This window comes from Thalassophryne amazonica, chromosome 6, assembly GCF_902500255.1.
Source record: "Thalassophryne amazonica chromosome 6, fThaAma1.1, whole genome shotgun sequence".
In the NCBI taxonomy this organism is placed as follows: domain Eukaryota; kingdom Metazoa; phylum Chordata; class Actinopteri; order Batrachoidiformes; family Batrachoididae; genus Thalassophryne; species Thalassophryne amazonica.
In genome coordinates, this window is record NC_047108.1 from 41637347 (window position 1) to 41660184 (window position 22838).

The window sequence follows — 22838 nt, forward strand, 5'->3', positions numbered from 1 at the left end:
ACCGTGCTGCCCCACTGGAAATTCAACCCAATAAAAAACTGAACAGATTTTATATCATATTCGACAACAGACAGCAGATTTCTTCTGGATTTGTTCTATGTGTGTGTGTGTGTGTGTGTGTGTGTGTGTGTGTGTGTGTGTGTGTGTGTGTGTGTGTGTGTGTGTGTGTGGAGAATACAGAACTTTGTGATGTCATAGTGCAGGTTCTGTGAGAATGGTAAAGATTAAGAAAAAGAAATCCATTCTGAAGCAGAACCAGATCATCACTTAAATTTAATCAATTGTTCCATGAACCAAGTCCCATGTCTCCACAACATTTCTGAGCAAATGATCTACAACAGATAGAAAAACAGCACACAGAGGTTTGGCAGAGGTGACATATTGGCTAATTTATCCAACTACAACAGCTGAAGCACAGCTTTAGGGGGGGAAAGGCACAAGCTGCTCTCATTAGTGCACCAGATAAGTGAAAATTTACTGAGGGATCCTTCAAATGGTGATGCAAGCACCAAATTTGGCACACATACTCCTTAGACATTAGGCAGTTTTATTAGACAGCATTGCTTAAATTTTCATTGTTACGCAGATGATACCCAGCTTTATCTATCCATGAAGCCAGAGGACACACACCAATTAGCTAAACTGCAGGATTGTCTTACAGACATAAAGACATGGATGACCTCTAATTTCCTGCTTTTAAACTCAGTTAAACCTGAAGTTATTGTACTTGGCCCCACAAATCTTAGAAACATGGTGTCTAACCAGATCCTTACTCTGGATGGCATTACCCTGACCTCTAGTAATACTGTGAGAAATCTTGGAGTCATTTTTGATCAGGATATGTCATTCAATGCGCATATTAAACAAATATGTAGGACTGCTTTTTTGCATTTGCGCAATATCTCTAAAATTAGAAAGGTCTTGTCTCAGAGTGATGCTGAAAAACTAATTCATGCATTTATTTCCTCTAGGCTGGACTATTGTAATTCATTATTATCAGGTTGTCCTAAAAGTTCCCTAAAAAGCCTTCAGTTAATTCAAAATGCTGCAGCTAGAGTACTGACAGGGACTAGAAGGAGAGAGCATATCTCACCCATATTGGCCTCTCTTCATTGGCTTCCTGTTAATTCTAGAACAGAATTTAAAATTCTTCTTCTTACTTATAAGGTTTTGAATAATCAGGTCCCATCTTCCTAAGAAGGCAAAAAATAAATAAATAAATTAATTAAAAATAAATAAATAAATAAATAAAATTTAAAAAAATATGGAATACCTTTTAATATGATTGGAGCACTTTTAAATTTTGACCCCTGTGTAATACTTCAATTGACCCCTTCTTGGCCGCCTATTGAAAGTTCACGTGGGTACCCGGCATTTTTAAAAGAGTAATGTCTAAGGAGTATGTGTGCCAAATTTGGTGCTTGCATCACCATTTTAAGCATTTATTTCAGTTATCCGCTGCACTACATGGCAATGCCAAACTTTGCTGTGCTGCACCTCAGTGAAGAGTGATGCTAATTTATTCTGTGCATAAATGAAACTGAACACTTAACTGCAGTTACTTTTTGATTATGTATTCCTGTTCCATATCTTCTGTCCCTGTCCAGTCATTCACAGTAAATAAAGTGTTAAATCATATTTCACTGAGGAGTGAGCACAGCAGAAATGGCACATGTTACAAAGTATTTGAATTATAACATTCATCCTTTCTTCATCTCCAGTCAAAAATCTTCAGAATTGGTATTTACAGCACCAAGTACAGACATAGACACACACTCCTGGGCATCAATCAAGTCTGTGATACACAGCAGCATAACTGCAAGAGATTTTAGTGAAAACTAAAATACCCATCCTTCATCCAAACATTAACCTTGTTGCATTTTGACATCATGCTGGTTGCTGACAGCGACAGAACTGCTATCATCAGGAGCAGGTTTGTACTTTGTGCATGAGCTCATCTGACTGTTTATTCTGTGCAAACACACAGAGGAGGTGGGAAAAGCTGGTGTCTAGACGCATGTCTGAGATAAGGATGCAGACACTGCACTGTCGTGCTTCATGTTTTTGGTGTGTTATTCCAGACTCTGGGGTTTTGCTTCAGTCTTGTGCATATTATATGCCTGTGTTTTATTACTCTCTGGTGTTTTTTTTACTCATGTTATTCATTCCTTGTGTTACACTATCCCATGTTATTTGTTCTTTCAGCCTCTAGAGATAATTCCCTCCTTGTTAGATTGTGATTCTGCTTCTTGTTAATTATCATGTTGTTCATGTGACATCTCCTCCTTGTGTATGCCTTGTGTCTTTGCACCCTGTTTACTGTTTCCAGGTCAATTTCCTCTCTCTCTCTCTCTCTCTCTCTCTCTCTCTCTCTCTCTCTCTCTCTCTCTCTCTCTCTCTCTCTCTCTCTCTCTCTCTCTCTGGTCTCCGGCTCCCCTCTGGTTCTGGTATCCTCTTGTTATGAATACTAGTTTAAGTACAGCCATTTCCTATCCTAGTTGTTCCTGTGATTTCTTCTCATGATTTCCCTGCTTGTCTCCAGTGTGTGTGTTGCCCAGGGGCTCTCATGTGTTTTGCTTTCTACCATGTTTTACTTGGAGTGTTCAGTCGTATTTTTGGACCCACCACTTCTGGCAATAAATATTTTGTTATTTTACATCTGTGCTTCCTTGTGCCTTTTTTTGTGGCTGAAACTGGGTTCAGTTCAGCACTCTCTGTGACAGAATACACTAACCAGGATGAACCAGTAGGCAACCCCCCAGATTTTCCCTGTGTGAGAAGCATTTTTGGACTGTTAACCTTCTGGGGTCTACTAACACGCCAGCGCATCCAGATGAACTTTGCATCATATTTCCACTAATAAATCAGCAACGGAATGTCACAGAGATTTTGTTCAATTCCATCAACCCTCAAAACAATCTGTCACTTACAACCAAAATAGCTGCAGGATGTGTCAGTCAGCGATGGTCAAAAGCTGAGATTACTGTACTTGTTAACAACCCCAATAAATGTTCTCAATTTCTGGAAAATGCATGGACTCTGATCACTAACAATATTCATCTGTCTGCTTCCTTCTCTGGATTCAATGATGCAGGCTGTTTATTTAATCAGAGGACTCTTCACAACCACAAGGTTTTGTTTTCCACTCTCTCACTTCTCAATCTGGTTTATTTAAAACAAGCACTACATCACATTCAGGATTTAGTGCACAACATCTTCCTCAACAAGAACCTTCATGCCTTGGACACTAATTAATTATCCTGAGATCCACAAGCACATACCAGAACTGCATAAACGAAAATAAAACATTTCACAAGACCACATACCTCTGTACCTCATGGATCCAGGTGTTTATCTTGCACAATAGTCTACAGACTGCTCTTCACCACTGCAGATGCCAGCACATCACTCACCGTCACAGCCATCAGCCCTTCAGTCATCTCCACTACTGCCAACATCTCAATCGTCTCCTCTGCCACCTCCAAAACAGCAGTCTCCTCCACTGCTTTTGATGCCTTGGTCTTCTTTGCTGTTGTTGACGCCGAAATAATCATTGCTGCCTTAAATGACCCAGTCATCTCTGCAGCCTTCAATGGCTCCTCAGTCATCTCTTCAGCCTGTAGTCATCACTGTGGTGCTCCATAGTGCCTCAGCAATTAATGCAGCACTCTCCACTGCTCCCACCTTCACAGCAGAAATCTTCAGCACTTTGTAGGGGCTCTGCAGCCTTCTGCTCCTGCTGAAGCTTGACTCCTCACTGTACCCCGCTGTACCTTCAGAGTCTGCTTCTGAGCTTCCTATGTTCCCAGAGTGTACTCCATAGTTTCTAACATAATTAGAGTCCACACCAGAGTGTCCAATAGGCCCAGAGTCTACTTCAGGATTTCCTGTCTAGCTACCTACCTACTTCAGTTTACTACAGAGGCTGTCACCAACTCCACTCCAGAGGATGCTGCAGCCATCACGTCTACTCCTAAGGATTCTGCTGGCCTTGAGCCTATTTCAGAGAATGCTACAGCCACCGAGTCTACTCTAGAGGATGCTGCAACCATCGCGTCTACTCCAGAAGATGCTGCAGCCATCGCATCTACTCCAAAGGATGATGCAATCATCAAGTCCAGTCCAGAAGATGCTACAGCCATCAGGTCCACTCCAGAGGATGCTGCAGCCATCAGGTCCACTCCAGAAGATTCTGTAGCCATCAAATCCACTCCAGAAGATGCTACAGCCATCAGGTCCACTCCAGAGGATGCTGCAGTCATCAAGTCTAGTCCAGAAGATGCTACAGCCATCAGGTCCACTCCAGAGGATGCTACAGCCATCAAGTCCACTCCAGAGGATGCTACAGCCATCAGGTCCACTCCAGAGAACTCTGCAGGCCTTGAGCCTACTTCAGAGGATGCTGCAGCCACCGAGTCTACTCTAGAGGATGCTGCAGCCATCGAGGCTACTCCAGAGGATGCTGCAGCCATCGCGACTACTCCAGAAGATGCTGCAGCCATCGCATCTACTCCAGAGGATGCTGCAGTCATCAAGTCCAGTCCAGAAGATGCTACAGCCATCAGGTCCACTCCAGAGGATGCTGTAGCCATCAAGTCCACTTCAGAGGATGCTACAGTCATCAGATCCACTCCAGAGGATGCTGCAGTCATCAAGTCCACTCCAGAAGATACTACAGCCATCAGGTCCACTCCAGAGGATGCTACAGCCATCAGGTCCACTCCAGAGGATGCTACAGCCATCAGGTCCACTCCAGAAGATGCTACAGCCATCATGTCCACTCCAGAGGATGCTGAAAACCTATGGGTGACATCATGCAGGATTAATCCTATATATATATATATATATATATATATATATATATATATATATATATATATATATATATGTGTGTGTGTGTGTGTGTGTGTGTGTGTGTGTGTGTGTGTTTATAAAGTAGGTAGCTAACATTTTTCAAGGGTGGTAATAAATTAAGCAAAGTTTCTATAATGATTTGGAATGGCAGGTGAATCCAGAATGTAATTATCAATGTAAAGTGTTGTTAGCTAATATCCATAATTTCTCCAAAAATATTAGTTCTATCAACATTCCGTTTTGGTGGCGTTCATCGTTGACCCAAAATACATAAGCGCGCGCACACACACACACACACACACACACACACACACACACACACAGCCTTTTAATATATAGATGATTTACCGCCCCCTGCTGGAATGGAGTGGGAGTCCAGAATGTAATTATCAATGTCCATTGTTCACTGTTCTTAGCTAATATCTGTAGTTTCTCCAAAAATATTAGTCTTATCAAGTTTCCATTTTCGTGGCATTCATCCTTGACCCAAAATACATAAGCATAACAAACGGCATATTTCAGCTCTCACCAGTTTGTTTGGGATCTAAGCCTTACACATGCACACACACATACATGGAGTTGCGTCAGGAAGGGCATCCAGCGTAAAACTTGTGCCAAATACCAATGCGGTTATGGCTGTATCTGCTGTGGCGACCCCGAATGAATCGGGAGCAGCCGAATGGACAACACCAACAATATATATATATTAGGGATGTGAATCTTACAACAACTCACGATTCCATTCGATTCCGATTCTTGGGGTGATGATTTGATTCAGAATCGCTTTTCAATTGAAAGAGCTCTGAGAAATAGTTATATTACTTAAAAAATGTTTATGTTTAAGAAAATGCAGCTTTACAAGGTTAATCAAGTGATTCTAAAGACGTAAATTTACTTATCTGCTTTGCTTGTTCAGAGTTGGCTGGCAGTTTAGCGAAGCGCTGGTCTGTAGTCGGTCTGTAGTCGGCAGCCACTGTTCCGCTTGTTTAGCTCCGGGTGATGGTGTCGCATGTGGGCTTGTGGATTTGAAGTGTTTCCGAAGTACTTGACTTTCATTTTGCAGATTTTGCACACTGCACAAGTCATGTCAAGCTCCTTCTTATGCAGCAAACAATAAAATCCAAAATGCGCCCAAACATTTGCCTTCAGCAAAGACGGTGCTGGCTGAATTAGCTCTTTGTCCACCATGCTAAGCTTCACCTCACGAATGTTTGAAGCATGCTGGACCTTCCCCTCACGGGGACGCTGTAGTACGGAGGCCGTTGCCTGACAAACAGTACATGCAGCGAGTAAGTAAGAAAATGTTTTAAAAAATGCTTTTTAAAAATCGATTCTTGGACATTTTGGATCGATTCAGAATCTTAATAAGAATTGCGATTGAATCGTGTGAATCGATTTTTTCCGGCACCCCTAATATATATATATATATATATATATATATATATATATATATATATATATATATATATACGAGGGCTGTAAATAAAGTAACGGTCCTTTTTATTTTTTTCAAAAACTATATGGATTTCATTCATGTGTTTTTACGTCAGACATGCTTGAACCCTCGTGCGCATGCGTGAGTTTTTCCACGCCTGTCGGTGACGTCATTCGCCTGTGAGCACTCCTTGTGGGAGGAGTCGTCCAGCCCCTCGTCGGAATTCCTTTGTCTGAGAAGTTGCTGAGAGACTGGCGCGTTGTTTGATCAAAATTTTTTCTAAACCTGTGAGACACATCGAAGTGGACACGGTTCGAAAAATTAAGCTGGTTTTCAGTGAAAATTTTAACGGCTGATGAGAGATTTTGAGGTGATACTGTCGCTTTAAGGACTTTTCACGGTGCGAGACGTCGCGTAGCGCTCTCAGGCGCCGTCATCAGCCTGTTCAAGCTGAAAACTTCCACATTTCAGGCTCTATTGATCCAGGACGTCGTGAGAGAACAGAGAAGTTTCAGAAGAAGTGGGTTTCAGCATTTTATCCGGATATTCCACTGTTAAAGGAGATTTTTTTAATGAAAGACGTGCGGACGGATCCGCGCGTCGGGACGCAGCCGACGCGGTGCGGCGGCACAGGAAAAACACATCCGTGTTGATAACCATTTGTAAAATCCAGGCGGCTTTTGATGGCTTTCAGTGGAGTGAGTATATGAGAAATTGTTTAACAGGCAGGACATGTTCCAACTTGTCCTTAAGGCTTCCAACAGAGGTGTTTTTCCTGTGGCGGAGCGTCGCGGCGGCTGCGTCCCGACGCGCGGATCCGTCCGCACGTCTCGCACCGTGAAAAGTCCTTAAAGCGACAGTCTCACCTCAAAATCTCTCATCAGCCGTTAAAATTTTCACTGAAAACCAGCTTAATTTTTCGAACCGTGTCCACTTCGATGTGTCTCACAGGTTTAGAAAACATTTTGATCAAACAACGCGCCAGTCTCTCAGCAACTTCTCAGACAAAGGAATTCCGACGAGGGGCTGGACGACTCCTCCCACAAGGAGTGCTCACAGGCGAATGACGTCACCGACAGGCGTGGAAAAACTCATGCATGCGCACGAGGGTTCAAGCATGTCTGACGTAAAAACATATGAATGAAATCCATATAGTTTTTGAAAAAATAAAAAGGACCGTTACTTTATTGACAGCCCTCGTATATATATATATACACACACACACACACACACACACACACACACACACACACACACACACACACACACACACACACAGTCTATGTAATGAGCAATGACACTTGTGACTGCAAGATGCCCTGCACAGGGTGTAGATAGGGCCCTAGATGGGTGCTGCGGATTACACACATATCTTCAGTTTTAATAACTTTATTTAACATCATTTACACTTCACATTGGCCCCCCTCAGCCATCCTCATGCCCCTGCAATAATCATGCACATCCCATGAGGAACTCACTACACAGTTAAAGAAGCAATGATTTAAAGAAGCCATATCATCCACTTTTTCAGCAAAGTAAAAACACTGGACTCACTCCCAGTCAGACACAGCAGACTGTACACAAGCACTGAAGTTGTTATCCTGCACATTGATGAAGCAGTGATAGCATGATAATGGTCTGAAAACACCTTTTTTGTATTGTTCAACAACCAAGAAACTTCAATGGATGATTTAAAGCCTATATTGAATATTTGTGATTGATTGGTATGAATGACTTTATAATGAAACCACACAAAAGTCATATGATGAAGTGATAAATAGAAGCACCATTAGAGATGTGTGCATTTACTTGTACATTAATATTGTATTGTGTAGCGTGCAGGCTATGCATGAGCCCTCTGATGCCTTTCATTTTTGAAACTGTATGATACTTGGTGAAGGAGTGTTACTTTGTCAATGGACAAAATTATTTTTCTCCAACATTGTCCTGCTTGTGTAACAATTTGGTCACAATGATGGTGTAGGAGCGGTCAGCCAATCAACACTTGTTGGTCAGATTTAAATCAAGAGGATGACATTCTCATCACTTCACAACTGACAAACGTGCACGGATCCATTCTCTATTTCAAGTGGATGAAATTAAACAGAGGGGAAGTACAACTGAGACTAGCAACACATTCAGACAGACAATGTTTTTCCATGTTTTGTTGGTCTAACCACAGATTACATTAGCATCATTTTGAGCAGAGGGAAGGACTGAACATATTTTAAGAAACACTGCTTTCAGTGGAAAGTAGGTGCTGCTTGCCACACCCCCTCTCCCCCCCCCACAGAGGTAGTAGCGTATCTTCATCTCCCACCTGCCTTGCATTCAAACTGAATTGCAAATCACAGCAGTGGATATCGCAAAGGATTTGTCAGTTTGAGCGCAGGTCCACATTCTGTGTTTGCGTGTCATAAAGCAGAGGTGGGAGTAAGTCACTCTCAAGCCATGAATCAGCAAGTCCCAAGTCAAGTCTCAGGTCATAATCACCACCAGTCATTTGCAAGCAGACTTGAGACTTGACTTGGGACTTGCAGATTCATGACTTGAGAATGACTTGACAGTGACTTCGTCCCACCTCTGTCATAAATATAACATTGGGTGTGTCTCCTATACTGAGCAGGAGTTCCTGGGTGTCACTCAAATCTAAATAGAGTCTTTGCAGACTGTGTTTTGCTTACAGCTGCAGAATTTCTCCTTGCACAGACACAGAAATAGAAATGTGGGAATTTGGGTTTGTTTCACATGAAACCCCAACCATGTGTCACATAAAAACAGATTTTAAAATGCTCAGTATGAACCCTTTATTTTTGTTTTGTGGATTAGAGAAAGTGTGCCAGTATAGTAATGTACACATGCATATATTTAGGCTCAAACATTAATATATCTGATGTGCTTCTTTAAATGGGTTATACTGTGCAATTTTTCTCCCATGATTATCTTTTACAGTTCAAATATCCTCAGTATCGCTGACACAACACTGAGTTCACGTCACTGAATTCTATGTAGAGCACGTCTACTTTCTTTAATATAGTGAAAGAATTTGTCCAGTTCTTCATCTGGCATCAGTTCGACAGCCTCTACAGATGTCCCCGCGAACAGCTGTTGGATTTAGCTTCCACATATCACGGAAACATTTTTACAAAAAGCATGCAATGGAAACTTGTAATAGAGCCAGGGTTGGGTAGGATTACTTTGAAATGTAATCCAAAAGTAATCAGATTACAAGTAATCCAAATGTATGTACATACATACATACATGTAATCCACATGTATTCTTTCAAAGTAATCCTACCCAACCTTGAATACAGCGAAATGTATGGGACAAAAATGAACGGTAAATAGTACAAAAATGCACAGTGGTGACATCACAATGGGACAAACATGTTTTGCACATGACATATAATACGTATTACGTATCATATAAAAGTTATTATAACTTTATAGTTATAGTTATAGCCGTTACAGTTATATAACAGCTGAGTGGATCCTTGTCATTTGATTGGTGGATTGTATGTCATGTGACATGAATTATTTGTCCCATTTGTGTTGCATAGCATTTAGCATTCAATTTAGTTCCATTTAATGTGCAAATTTGGTTCTGTACATTTTGTACCATTGCACACTGTGAACCCGACCCACTAGTGGGGGCACCATTTAGCTAAACATGCAGTTTGTTTTGCTGACGGACAATGATTTAATTAATGGTGCTAATTTTTCTAATACACACACACACCACACACACACACACACACACACACACACACACACACACACACACACACACACACACACACACACACACACACACACACACACACACACACACACACACATCCACTATGCTAAGCCATCTGGAGGCATGAAGAGCTGTTAGGAGGATGTTAGAATGAAAAGTTGGACTAATTTCTGACGTGATTTTTTTCGTTGCACTGAGGAAGTACACAGTCTTTTTTTTTTCTTTTTTTTGTTAGTACACTAGGTGCATGGCATCACAGACTACATTGTCAGAATCATTTTTGGACTCCTATTTAAAGTCGTGTTGGACTGTTGATTAATAAAATATCAAATGACAAGGATCTATTTTAGCTCTTATATAAAACAAATCATGAATGTTTTTACATTCTTTCAATGGAACGAATATTTAGTTTGTGAAAAGGTATGTTCCAGCTTTCACCTTGTGAAATATTCATACCATTGAACTAATAAACATTCATTATTTGTATAATATTCTGAATATACGAGGTCTATTAGACAATAAACCGACCCTTTTATTTTTTTTTTAACTATATGGATTTGAATGAAGTGCGATTCCACCAATCATGCTTGAACCCTCATGCGCATGCGTGAGTTTTTTCACGCGTGTCGGTGACGTCATTTCCCTGTGGGCAGGCCTTGAGTGAGATGTGGTCCCGCCCTCTCGGCTGAATTCCTTTGTTTCACACGCTGCTCCAGACGGCGCGCGTTGCTTTATCAAAAATTTTTCTGGACCTGTGAGGAATATCCGAGTGGATACTATTCGAGAAATTAAGCTGGTTTTCGGTGAAAAGTTTAACGGCTGATGAGAGATTATGGGGTGTTTCTGTCGCTGTAAGGACTTCCCACAGAGCAGGACGTCGTGCAGCGCTTCCAGGCGCCGTCGTTGGCCTGTTTCGACCTGAAAACATCCTAATTTAAGGCTTAATTCACCCAGGACATCGTGAGAGAACAGAGAAGATTCAGAAGAGGCCGGCATGAGGACTTTATGCGGACATTCCACTGTTTAAGGACATTTTTTTAATGAAAGACGTACGCGCAAATTCGCCGAGTCGTTTCCGTGACGACTCGGCAAATCTGTGTGCGCCGCGACAGGAAAAACACCTCCATGTTGAAAACCATTTGTAAAATTCAGGCGGCTTTTGATGGCTTTCAACAAGTGAGTAACTGAGAAATTGTTTAACAGCTTGGGCATGTTCCAACTTGCCCGTTAAGGTTTCCAACGGAGGTGTTTTTCCTGTCGCGACCCCCCGCGGTCGGGTCCAGCCCGACATGCGACTCTGCCCGCACGTTCTTTCATTACAAAATGTCCGTTAACAATGGAATGTCCGAATAAACTCCTCATGCCGACTTCTTCTGAAAGTTCTCTGACGACTTCCTGGGACAACAGAGCCTGAAATGTGGAAGTTTTCAACTTGAAACGGCGAGACGCTGCCGCCTCGAAGCGCAGATCGCCGTCAGGTGCCGCGGGCCGTCCTTACGGTGACACTACCAGACCAAAATCTCTCATCAGCCGTTAAAATTTTTACCGAAAACCAGCTGAATTTATCGAATGGTGTCCACTCAGTTGTGCCTTAGAGTTTTGAAAAAATTTTGATCAAACAAAGCAGCAGTCTCTGAGCCATTCCTAAACAATGAAAAAATCGACGAGAGGGTGGGCGACTCCTCACTCTAAGACTGCCCACAGGCGAATGACGTAACCGACAGGCGTGAAAAAACTCTCGCATGCCCACGAGGGTTCAAGCATGTCTGATGTAATCACACGTGATTCAAATCCATATGGTTTTTGAAAAAAATAATAAGGTCTGATACTTTTCTAATAGACCTCGTATATGGACTGCATGGTGCCAGGGTGCTGCTATGCAAGGCGCTCACGACACACTGGGAACAACTAGTGGATTAAGGACCTTGCCCAAGGACCTTACTGATTTTCCGGTCTGGCTGGGTTTTGAACCAAGGATCCTCTGGTCTGAAGCCCAATGCTTAACCACTAGACCATCAGGTGATGGTCTAGTGGTTAAGTGATGGTCTAGTATATATATTATACAAATAATGAATATTCTTACCATTGCAAGAATTAAAATACATTATTCATTATTTGTTTTATATAACTGCTAAAACAGATCCTTGTCATTTGATATTTTATTAATTTATAAACAAGAGAAACGGACTTACATTTTGGTGTGCGCCACTGATACTTTGACGTCAACAGGTTCCAAACAGTCCAACACAGTTCATTAGAAGTTTGATAATTAAAGATGTTTTTGTTTATTGTTGATGAATTCTCCCCCCCCAACCTGCAGTACCTTCAGATATCACAGAGGGGCTGTGGCCCATACTTTGGGAATCACTTGTTTATAGGCGGGCAGCATGGTGGATTAGTGGTTAGCACTGTTGCCTTTCTGTCCCCTGGCTTCCTTCTACATCCAAAGACATGCAGGTTCAAGGTGAACTGGAAACTTTAAATGGTCTGTAGGTGTGACTGTGTTAGTCTGTCTATGGACTGGCGCCATGTCCAGCAACTACCCTGCCATACGCCCCTTTGACTGCTGGGATAGGCTCCAGTCCCCCCCATGACGCTTAATTGGAGTGTTAATTTCACCCGGTTCGTATTGTAATACTGTCCCTTACAAAGACAAACTATTTCTCAATTTAAATTTATTCAAAGTCACAGTGAAAAACAGGTCTGGATTCTGAAGAACTTCTCTCTCGTAGGAGATCCATCCGTCAGAACCTCAAACAAAGGACTAGAACAGTTTTATGCAGACCTTATTTCACAAAATCCTTCCCTTATTGATCCCCGTGGGAACAGAGGGAGGTCCAGCCCCCGCCTCATAACCCACGCAATAACAGGACATACTGTATTATAATTTATATTGTAACTTGAATCTCTATGTTCTAAGTGGTAAAACCGGTTCAACCCAATTCAACATGCACATTTAGGCAAATAACAGACTCAAAGAACACTAAATTAAGAATATAACCATGTAAGTAAAGTAATTACGTAATACCAAAACAAATAGCAAAGAAAACAAAATAACAAAATAATATAGAAACACACAAATATATCTAACAGGAGTATGGAAAACGGATGGTTTAGGATAAGGGTTCAGGTTTTATTTCTCTGAAATGTATATGTTCCGTACAATTTGGGAATTGGAAATATTCCAGAATTCCAGTATTGTTCAAATTTTCAAACTTTATGTATGTCACAAAAATTTAACCTTAACCCTTATCAAAATCGAAATCCTAACCCTAAAACAGTTCAGATAAAAATAAGTTGTAAAGTTGCTAGGCAACTGAGACATCAGGTTTAGAGTCAGGTTTAAAGTGCACAGTGCCCTTCTAGAATTGGGCAGATTAGGGGAGTGCAAAAAATTCCCAGCATGTCCCTGCTTGCATACTGTGTGGAACACATATGATGATCGATGATGATGATGTCGGCACTACTTTGAATTTTTCTTATCTTTCGCTATCTTCAAGCTCCAGAGATAACGTAGAAAGTAGCAGTCATGCTCATTTCATCCATCCATTTTAGTGAACACCCTCATTCCAGTTAAGGGTCAGAGGCCGATTACCAGCCGGTGTGCACGAGAAAAGCAGGAAGCAAACAGTAGTTGCATTTCAATTAGAGATTTGCACAAATGTTTAGAGATATTTTAGAATGTTGATAAAAAAAAAACAGTTGTGAAATGACAGCATTTCCATTGAGTTATTGAAGGTTGTTGGTGGGTTTTGTCCTGTGTCGAGAACCATCATTATAGCGAGGCTCTCAGGTGAACTATAATTGTAATAATAGCAGTGATGGAGGTTTAAGTCCCACTAAATATTAATCTTCTTGTTTTGTTTTTTAAAATCCAGTGTTGCCGTCATTTCTTATAACGTGTAACAAGCCATCCATCTTCAACTTCGTCCACACGTACTGTGTTGGTATTTTAGAATGCCATGTGCTGCTTTCTATACATCATATAATAATGAAAAATTGTATTCGTACATAGCGCAGCCTTATTATGGTTCTGGTTCAGGTTAGGAGTTATGGTTATGGTTAGGATTAATGGTTGTGCTAAACATAGTTTAGGAATCTATGTACAGGTGAATCCCATTAACTTGCACATGCCTAAGTTGCAATTCGGCTATACCCGTGGTCAATTTGTGGACCCCAAAAATTTAGACTACTGTAGAATATACTGTATATTGTTTTGGTCAACTTCATTAACTCACAGTTTCAGATAACTTGTGGCCCGATTCTGTGGACCCCAACTTGTGTGAGTTAACGGGGCTCACCTCTATCAATAGCAAATACAAGTACATAGCCTCATAATCACGTGACTTATATTGACCAATGAGAGAGATACTACGTACAAACAGAATCAGAATCGCCTTTATTGTCATTGTAATTTGCAATGCAACAAGATTTGAGTGCGACTCCAAAAAGGTGCGTTCCGTGGTGCGAGTAATTTTTAGCCAAATAAAGGATAATAAAATTTAACAATAAATTGTTCAGAGTATATGTACAACTAAATAAACATAAGATAAAGTAAAATAAAATAAAATGAAATGTGGACTAAGTAAAATGTAAAATGAGAATTATATACAACTGTGGAATCATATTGCACGGGAATATTGCACAAACAGAATTTTACTATACGAATACGGCTACGTACAGATAACCACTGCCATTTTCAATTCGCTACTTCAGTTTGCGCAGTTTAGAGGGTGAAGAAAATGTGCCTAGTAACAGTGATTCTGGAGTACAAAAAAAAAGTCTGGAAATTTAGAATAATTCCAGATCCATGTATTAGTTTTGCACACTTCAAAGAAGTCCTGCATAGCAGCAGAATTCCAACAGGATTCAGATTAAATTTCGGAATTTTCCATCTTTTCATAATGCAAAGAACCTAATTATTTTATTCTCAAGGTCGGCGCTAGGTCACTTTGGCAAAGTGAGCAACCGGAAGGTGAGAATTAATATTTCTGTGACTGGCCCCTCAGTGAAAGCACGCTCAGGCTGTGTGCTGTTTTATTGAAATCAGCCGTTATTTATTGTCTCTAACTTGCTTCTAATGGCAGCTGAGAACTACCATTGCCTGGAATGATGAGATTTATACACCAAGCTGACCTAAAATGAACCGTTGTACATTAAATTGACTTTATTGACGGGTCTGACCCGTTTGAAAAGTGACCAAATTACATGTATTGAGTTCTACCATGTTTTCACCGAGAAACTCCGCCCATTGAGGTTAATCTGCCCGGATACATTGATCATATGTATCATTTCACCTTTAACCCCCCCCACACCGAGAAAATTCTGGATCCGCCCCTGATAGCAGCTGGTTGTTAATCTTAAATCAACATATTGAACAGTGATAATGCTGACTCACTGTGTGAGGGAATCACTCCTGCTTCCAGCTTCACCTGAAAAGTCTTACTTTTCTACTTTATGTCGCTCTTTTGATAACTCCTGCTGTTTATTGTTCTTTTTCTCTCACACAGACGAGAAGAAAGCTTGGGAAGGAAAAAAAAGTGAGAAAGAGGGCGTGGCCGTGTGAAGTTAACTCCGCCCGAAAAGACATAAGCAGCGAACAGAGAGCAGGCCGAGAGCATAAAAATGAGCGCGTCCTACCCCCGGCTCCACCAGAGCGCCGCGCCCGCTCCCAACGCTGTCTCCCCGGATAAGGACGCAGAAATGCCCGCCACGGAGAAGGACCTAGCCGAGGACGCACCATGGAAGAAAATCCAGCAGAACACCTTCACCCGCTGGTGTAACGAGCACCTGAAGTCCGTCAACAAGCGGATCGGGAATCTGCAAACGGACCTGAGCGACGGGCTGCGGCTCATCGGGCTCCTGGAGGTCCTGTCCCAGAAGAAGATGTTCAGAAAGTACAACCAGAGGCCCACTTTCCGCCAAATGCAGCTGGAGAACGTGTCGGTGGCTCTGGAGTTCCTGGATAAGGAGAACATCAAGCTCGTGTCCATAGGTGGGTGAAACCTCAATCAATGACTGAGTGAACATCACGTCAGCACAGGTGGGACTGTTTGGCGTTAAAAATGCGAGTAGAGCTAAACTGGGTCGGGTTTGCACTTAAACACATTAAATATCTCATAAAATATCACTTTTTTTTTTAACATTTAGTGTTAAACCCCTAAACGTTTTTGTGAGAAATCACGTCTTTTGTTTTCTAGTACAGTTGGGACACTTTTTTTCTTTTGGAGTGGAGGGATGAGTAGGGCCGTGCACCGGCGAGACCCTGGGCTCTGTGCGCCTCGATCTGCTGCCTGAGCCGAGCCGGTTCCGAGTCAGTCTGTGGGCCGGGATGTGTCTGAGGCCTAGCAGGCCGGCTCCTGTGCACACACAGGCCCATTGTCTGTGCTCATGTGGGCTGTGGCCGGCTGTCCACATCATTAGACACTCTCTGGCTCACACTTTGACATAAAAATGGGGTTTAATGGGCTGTGCCTCCATGCAGCTGGCTGACATGAATCTTTCACAAATATAAATCTCATTTTGATGAAATGAAAGCTTTTTTTTTTTTTTTTAACTCTATCAACAATGCATAAATGCACTTAAGGTGTTGGAATTGGTGTAGTTTATCCACTCGGCTAGCGTTGGAAATGGTGTTAGTCGAGCATGGCTGGGACCCAGTCACCCCTTGGTCGCTTTAGGCAGAAGAGACAGGAAAAATTGACTAGTTTACATTCATTTTCAGTGAGTGGGGTTTTGATGAGCTAGATGGCATAGGTCACTATGCCGCTAACTAGGCGAGGCCAAACTAGATGACAACGCTATCTTATGCAAATGATGAGCGATGCAACTTGAGTGAAGGCAGCAGGACATAATTCGTTAGTTGATCATATTTATCGTTATTTATACATGTTTAGACTGTAAAACAGCAAGTCTTAATTATTTGTCATAAGGGTTTGATGAAATGTTTGGAGTCCTTGCTAATCCCAATCACCAGGGAACGGTTTTAATGTTCATACTGCTTAACTAATTAAAATTTTCTGCATATCTAACAGATGTGCTGATTGTAGCAGCGTGTTTTGAAATATTTGTTTCAAAAGAGTTCAGGCACATGATTTAACCTTTAATTCTGGTTGCACTGGAATTCTGTTACTCATTTGCCCACATAGTGGGCACCGTTTCTCCCACAGTTAACATCTTATCTGAACTTGGCGTGACAGCAAGCACCGGTGGTTGAAATGACTTTGAAGAACATGGCAAACGAACTGTGTAGGAGTTCAGCTGCACTTGTTCTAATTTTCCCACATCCAGCAAGTGGCAGTATGTCTGTGGAATTTCACACAGGCAAAACAAAAGGTGCCTTTATTTTTGTGTGTACGCAATAAAGCTCATCAAATTAGAAATGGTTTGTCTTCATCTGGTAACTTGCAAAACTGTAGCATTTGGGCAATTGAGTTATTGCTCAAACAATGGACAAACTCATTCATTCACTTACTAATTCACTCAAATACAGTCTTGCTGTCCAAGCCCTACAGTTACCAGTGCAGGGAATATTGGTACCCTAACTTTCTTGGATCTGTTGTCTGCAGACACACTCCAGTATGTGACCCTAAAATGTATTGCAAAGTGTCAATATTAAGTATAAATTCAATAGGACAACTTAAAAATCTATCTGAAAAGTTTGTCCTTGCTCATGTCCAGAATAAACAAACATCCTGCTTTTCTTCTGAGTCAAAATCTTTAACAGAGCATGACCTCTGAAGTAAAGGAAGAAGTTAGTTTGTCTCTGGGTGAATCAGACATGAGTCGGTGTCATCCCTCAGGGAGTGACTGTCTTGTTGCTTTCTTCAGACTTTCCACAGGAACTACCATTTTTAGAAAGAGGTAGGGCTGTGAGGGCTATTCATCAGGTTTGGCCATTTATGGGATGAAACAGCTGTTCATTTATCTTAATCATTACGTATTAAAAAAAAAAATTAACTTGTGAAGAACATCTCTGTCCCATGCATGATATGAATGTGGACAAACTAGAGTTTGTGCTGCTGAAAACTACTATTTGTGGAAGCGTGCTGTGAGGTTCTAAACCTGATGTCTCAGCTGCCAAGCAAACTTGCAAATGATTTTTTTTTTCTGAAATGAATTAGAATAAGCATGTAAACTTTCTGAAATGCATAAGAAATTGATCTAGCATATCTGACTAAATGGCGAATATAGTGGCTAGCTCACCTGAACAGAACAGTCATTTTTAAAATTTTCATGAGGTGACTGGATTACTAATAATTTGTATGTCAGACAACGGACCAGTGTTTTTGTTTTTTTTGTTTTTTTTGAGAGCAATTGCATATGAGAACAGACTTATAACATTTGTTTACGTGACATAACTAGCTAATATGACAGCCGCTGCTCATACCTAGCATGGAGCTCAGCTAGCTGACAACTACAGCAAATGGTAACTAACAATGACTACTATGAAAGGAGTGTGTACTACTCAAGGCTGACTTAACTCTTTTCTGTATCTTCAGAAACTTGCATCCACATGCACAACAGCCATTAATTTTGAATCTATTTGGAATGTAAAACCATGTCTCAAACAACCTGCTGCATTTTTTTTATTTACAATGTGATCAATGCATCATAACCGTGGCAACAATATGGCGCCTGTTGTGCAAAACCCTGGTACACCAAATGTCACCAGTCTGAGTATGTAGACACTCTACCAAAAGCTAGCACTGAGGACATTGTAGTGACTGAACTACCATCTGCATTAGATGCTCAAAACACTCAACAATAATGCCTCACATTCACCCTGATGTGAGGGTGCTGCCATACAAGGTACTCACCATGCACTGGGAGCAACTAGGGGATTAAGGACCTTGCCCATGGGCCCTTAGTGACTTTTCTGGTCATGCTGGGATTTGAAACAAGGGTCCTCTGGTCTCAAGCCCAACGCTTTAACCACTAGACCATCACCTCCCCCTTTTTTACTTTCACTTTTCATACTCTGTGTGCTTCTTACCCTGTGTGCTGCTATATAATGGTGCTGGAACCTCAATTTCCCAGAGGGTCTTCCCAAGGGATTAATAAAGTTCAATCTAATCTACATGTCTGGATTGGATTCTGTGAATAAACCTTGAACAGATCAGACTCAAAGGGGTGACCATCTGCTCTGGACATACTACCAGTGAGAACTTGACAAATAAAATCAATCAATCAATCAATTTTTTTATATAGCGCCAAATCACAACAAACAGTTGCCCCAAGGCGCTTTATATTGTAAGGCAAGGCCATACAATAATTATGTAAAACCCCAACGGTCAAAACGACCCCCTGTGAGCAAGCACTTGGCTACAGTGGGAAGGAAAAACTCCCTTTTAACAGGAAGAAACCTCCAGCAGAACCAGGCTCAGGGAGGGGCAGTCTTCTGCTGGGACTGGTTGGGGCTGAGGGAGAGAACCAGGAAAAAGACATGCTGTGGAGGGGAGCAGAGATCGATCACTAATGATTAAATGCAGAGGGGTGCATACAGAGCAAAAAGAGAAAGAAACAGTGCATCATGGGAACCCCCCAGCAGTCTACGTCTATAGCAGCATAACTAAGGGATGGTTCAGGGTCACCTGATCCAGCCCTAACTATAAGCTTTAGCAAAAAGGAAAGTTTTAAGCCTAATCTTAAAAGTAGAGAGGGTGTCTGTCTCCCTGATCTGAATTGGGAGCTGGTTCCAGAGGAGAGGAGCCTGAAAGCTGAAGGCTCTGCCTCCCATTCTACTCGTACAAACCCTAGGAACTACAAGTAAGCCTGCAGTCTGAGAGCGAAGCGCTCTATTGGGGTGATATGGTACTACGAGGTCCCTAAGATAAGATGGGACCTGATTATTCAAAACCTTATAAGTAAGAAGAAGAATTTTAAATTCTATTCTAGAATTAACAGGAAGCCAATGAAGAGGCCAATATGGGTGAGATATGCGCTCTCCTTGCATCAAGAATTAAGCATGTCTGACAGACAGTGGTGGTCTAACTCAGGCGAATATCAGTCATTTTGGACGACTGGGCATGGACGTCGGGCCTCTGAAAATGCATACCGCACGACAACTACATGTTATTTGCATTATCACTTACTGAGATTAGGGATGGGTATCGATAAGATGTTATCTATTGATTCGATACCTCTTGTGAATTTTCTGTCTACTAAAAGTAGACTACGGGTTTTCCGTCAACATTTTAAATTGGTCACTGGATCCTTGATCTCTGGACATAAATAAAATCTGTAGTTTTTGTCAAAAGCATTTCCTTTCAGACATTTTGGCATGAATGTCACGCCGTACCTCTGAACTGAGTTCAGCCGGCTGCTGCACATCGGCGCAGGACATCTCGTTTTGGGAAGAAAAAAATGTTTTTATCGATTGCAGTTTGTTTGTATCACAATGTTTGGAAAGAGGTGTCATTTGATTTAAACGGCGTTTCACTTTGAATTTATTAATTCCGACTGGACTCAATCGTTCTAACTTGACTCGGCAGAGAGCTGTGCAGCATTTGGAGCTTGTGAACAGAACGGAGGATGATTCTCGTTTCTTTCTCGTGCAGATTAAAGTCCCAGTTAATGACTTTAATCTGCGCAAAAGTGACTCACGATTGACACATTCAGGGATGAAAATGGTGAAAAACAAAAAAGTTGAAACCCAAAATTACCCCCAGCATCACCCATACAAAAATGTTTGAATTCTACAACCCCTGGCAAAAATTATGGAATCACCGGCCTCAGAGGATGTTGATTCAGTTGTTTAATTTTGTAGAAAAAAAGCAGATCACAGACATGACACAAAACTAAAGTCATTTCAAATGGCAACTTTCTGGCTTTAAGAAACACTAAGAAATCAAGAAAAAAGATTGTGGCAGTCAGTAATGGTTACTTTTTTAGACCAAGCAGAGGGAAAAGATATGGAATCACTCAATTCTGAGGAAAAAATTATGGAATCACCCTGTAAATTTTCATCCCCAAAACTAACACCTGCATCATATCAGATCTGCTCGTTAGTCTGCATCTAAAAAGGAGTGATCACACCTTGGAGAGCTGTTGCACCAAGTGGACTGACATGAATCATGGCTCCAACAAGAGATATGTCAGTTGAAACAAAGGAGAGGATTATCAAACTCTTAAGAGAGTAAATCATCATGCAATGCTGCAAAAGATGTTGGTTGTTCACAGTCAGCTGTGTCTAAACTCTGGACCAAATACAAACATGAGAAGGTTGTTAAAGGCAAACATACTGGTAGACCAAGGAAGACATCAAAGCGTCAAGACAGAAAACTTAAAGCAATATGTCTCAAATCAAAAAATGCACAACAAAACAAATGAACGAATGGGAGGAAACTGGAGTCAACGTCTGTGACCGAACTGTAAGAAACCGCCTAATGGAAATGGGATTTACATACAGAAAAGCTAAACGAAAGCCATCATTAACACCTAAACAGAAAAAAAAGGTTACAATGGGCGAAGGAAAAGCAATCGTGGACTGTGGATGACTGGATGAAAGTCATATTCAGTGATGAATCTTAAATCTGCATTGGGCAAGGTGATGATGCTGGAACTTTTGTTTGGTGCCGTTCCAATGAGATTTATAAAGATGACTGCCTGAAGAGAACATGTAAATTTCCAGTCATTGATGATATGGGGTTGCATGTCAGGTAAAGGCACTGGGGAGATGGCTGTCATTACATCATCAATAAATGCACAAGTTTACGTTGATATTTTGGACAATTGAAAGGATGTTTGGGGATGATATCATTTTTCAAGATAATGCATCTTGCCATAGAGCAAAACTGAAAACATTCCTTGCAAGAAGACACGTAGGGTCAATGTCATGGCACAGGGTCAATGTCAATGAGCAGATCTGATTTGATGCAGGTGTTTTGAAGATGAAAATTTACAGGGTGATTCCATAATTTTTTCCTCAGAATTGAGTGATTCCATATTTTTTTCCTCTGCTTGGTCTAAAAAAGTAACCGTTACTGACTGCCATAATATTTTTTTCTTGATTTCTTAGTGTTTCTTAAAGCCAGAAAGTTGCCATTTGAAATGACTTTAGTTTTGTGTCATGTCTGTGATCTGCTTTTTTTTTTTTCTACAAAATTAATCAACTGAATGAACATCCTCCGAGGCCGGTGATTTCATAATTTTTGCCAGGGGTTGTAGAAGCTCTGAAATGCAATCTGGGGCTATTCCAGACAATAAACTGTGAGTGCAGCATCCATTTAGGTGAGAAAAAAAACTTTCCTTATTAAAATTAATTCCAGTAGTATTCTGCTCTTACTAGGATGCAGCAGTTTTCTAGCTTGACAGATAGTTCTGGTGGAAATCACTGAAGAAATTAACAAATTGAAAATATGGTTTGACCAAAACAAATTGTCATTAAACTTAAATAAAACAGGGATGAAGTGGAGGTGTGAGTCAGTGTTCACAGGAAACACTTATTTATTTCTATATGTATTTATTTTCATTGTTAGTTGGTTTTATCTTTTGTTTTGTTTCATCAGGTTATTTTTGTCTGTCTAAAATGTTATTGTAGCATTAATAGTTATGACTTATTATTACTATTGTTGTTGTTGCTATTATTATTATTAATGTATGCTGAGATGCGAACAGCTTAATGTTAACTTTAACATTGAAAATGCCATAGACATGATAACGCGTTAGCATCTGTCCCGTTTTGAAGTTATAAAATCCACCTATCAATTGTTTCAGAAGACCATAACAGGTTGGTTTAACATAAAGGTAAATATTACTCAGACATACGAGGGCTGTCCGTAAAGTATAGGTCCTTTTTATTTTTTT

The 22838-nt window shown here is 41.0% G+C and overlaps 1 protein-coding gene across 4 annotated transcripts in view; it reads left to right on the forward strand.

Annotated features, from left to right (window-relative positions):
- Positions 1 to 22838, forward strand: part of flna (filamin A, alpha (actin binding protein 280)) — a 136280-nt gene that overhangs the window by 20206 nt on the left and 93236 nt on the right. For all 4 annotated transcript variants that reach the window (XM_034172055.1, XM_034172058.1, XM_034172057.1 and 1 more), the window contains exon 2: positions 15542 to 16026. In XM_034172055.1, the coding sequence (XP_034027946.1) occupies positions 15657 to 16026 (370 nt within the window). In that variant the 5' untranslated portion in view covers positions 15542 to 15656. The remainder of the gene's footprint in view (positions 1 to 15541; positions 16027 to 22838) is intronic.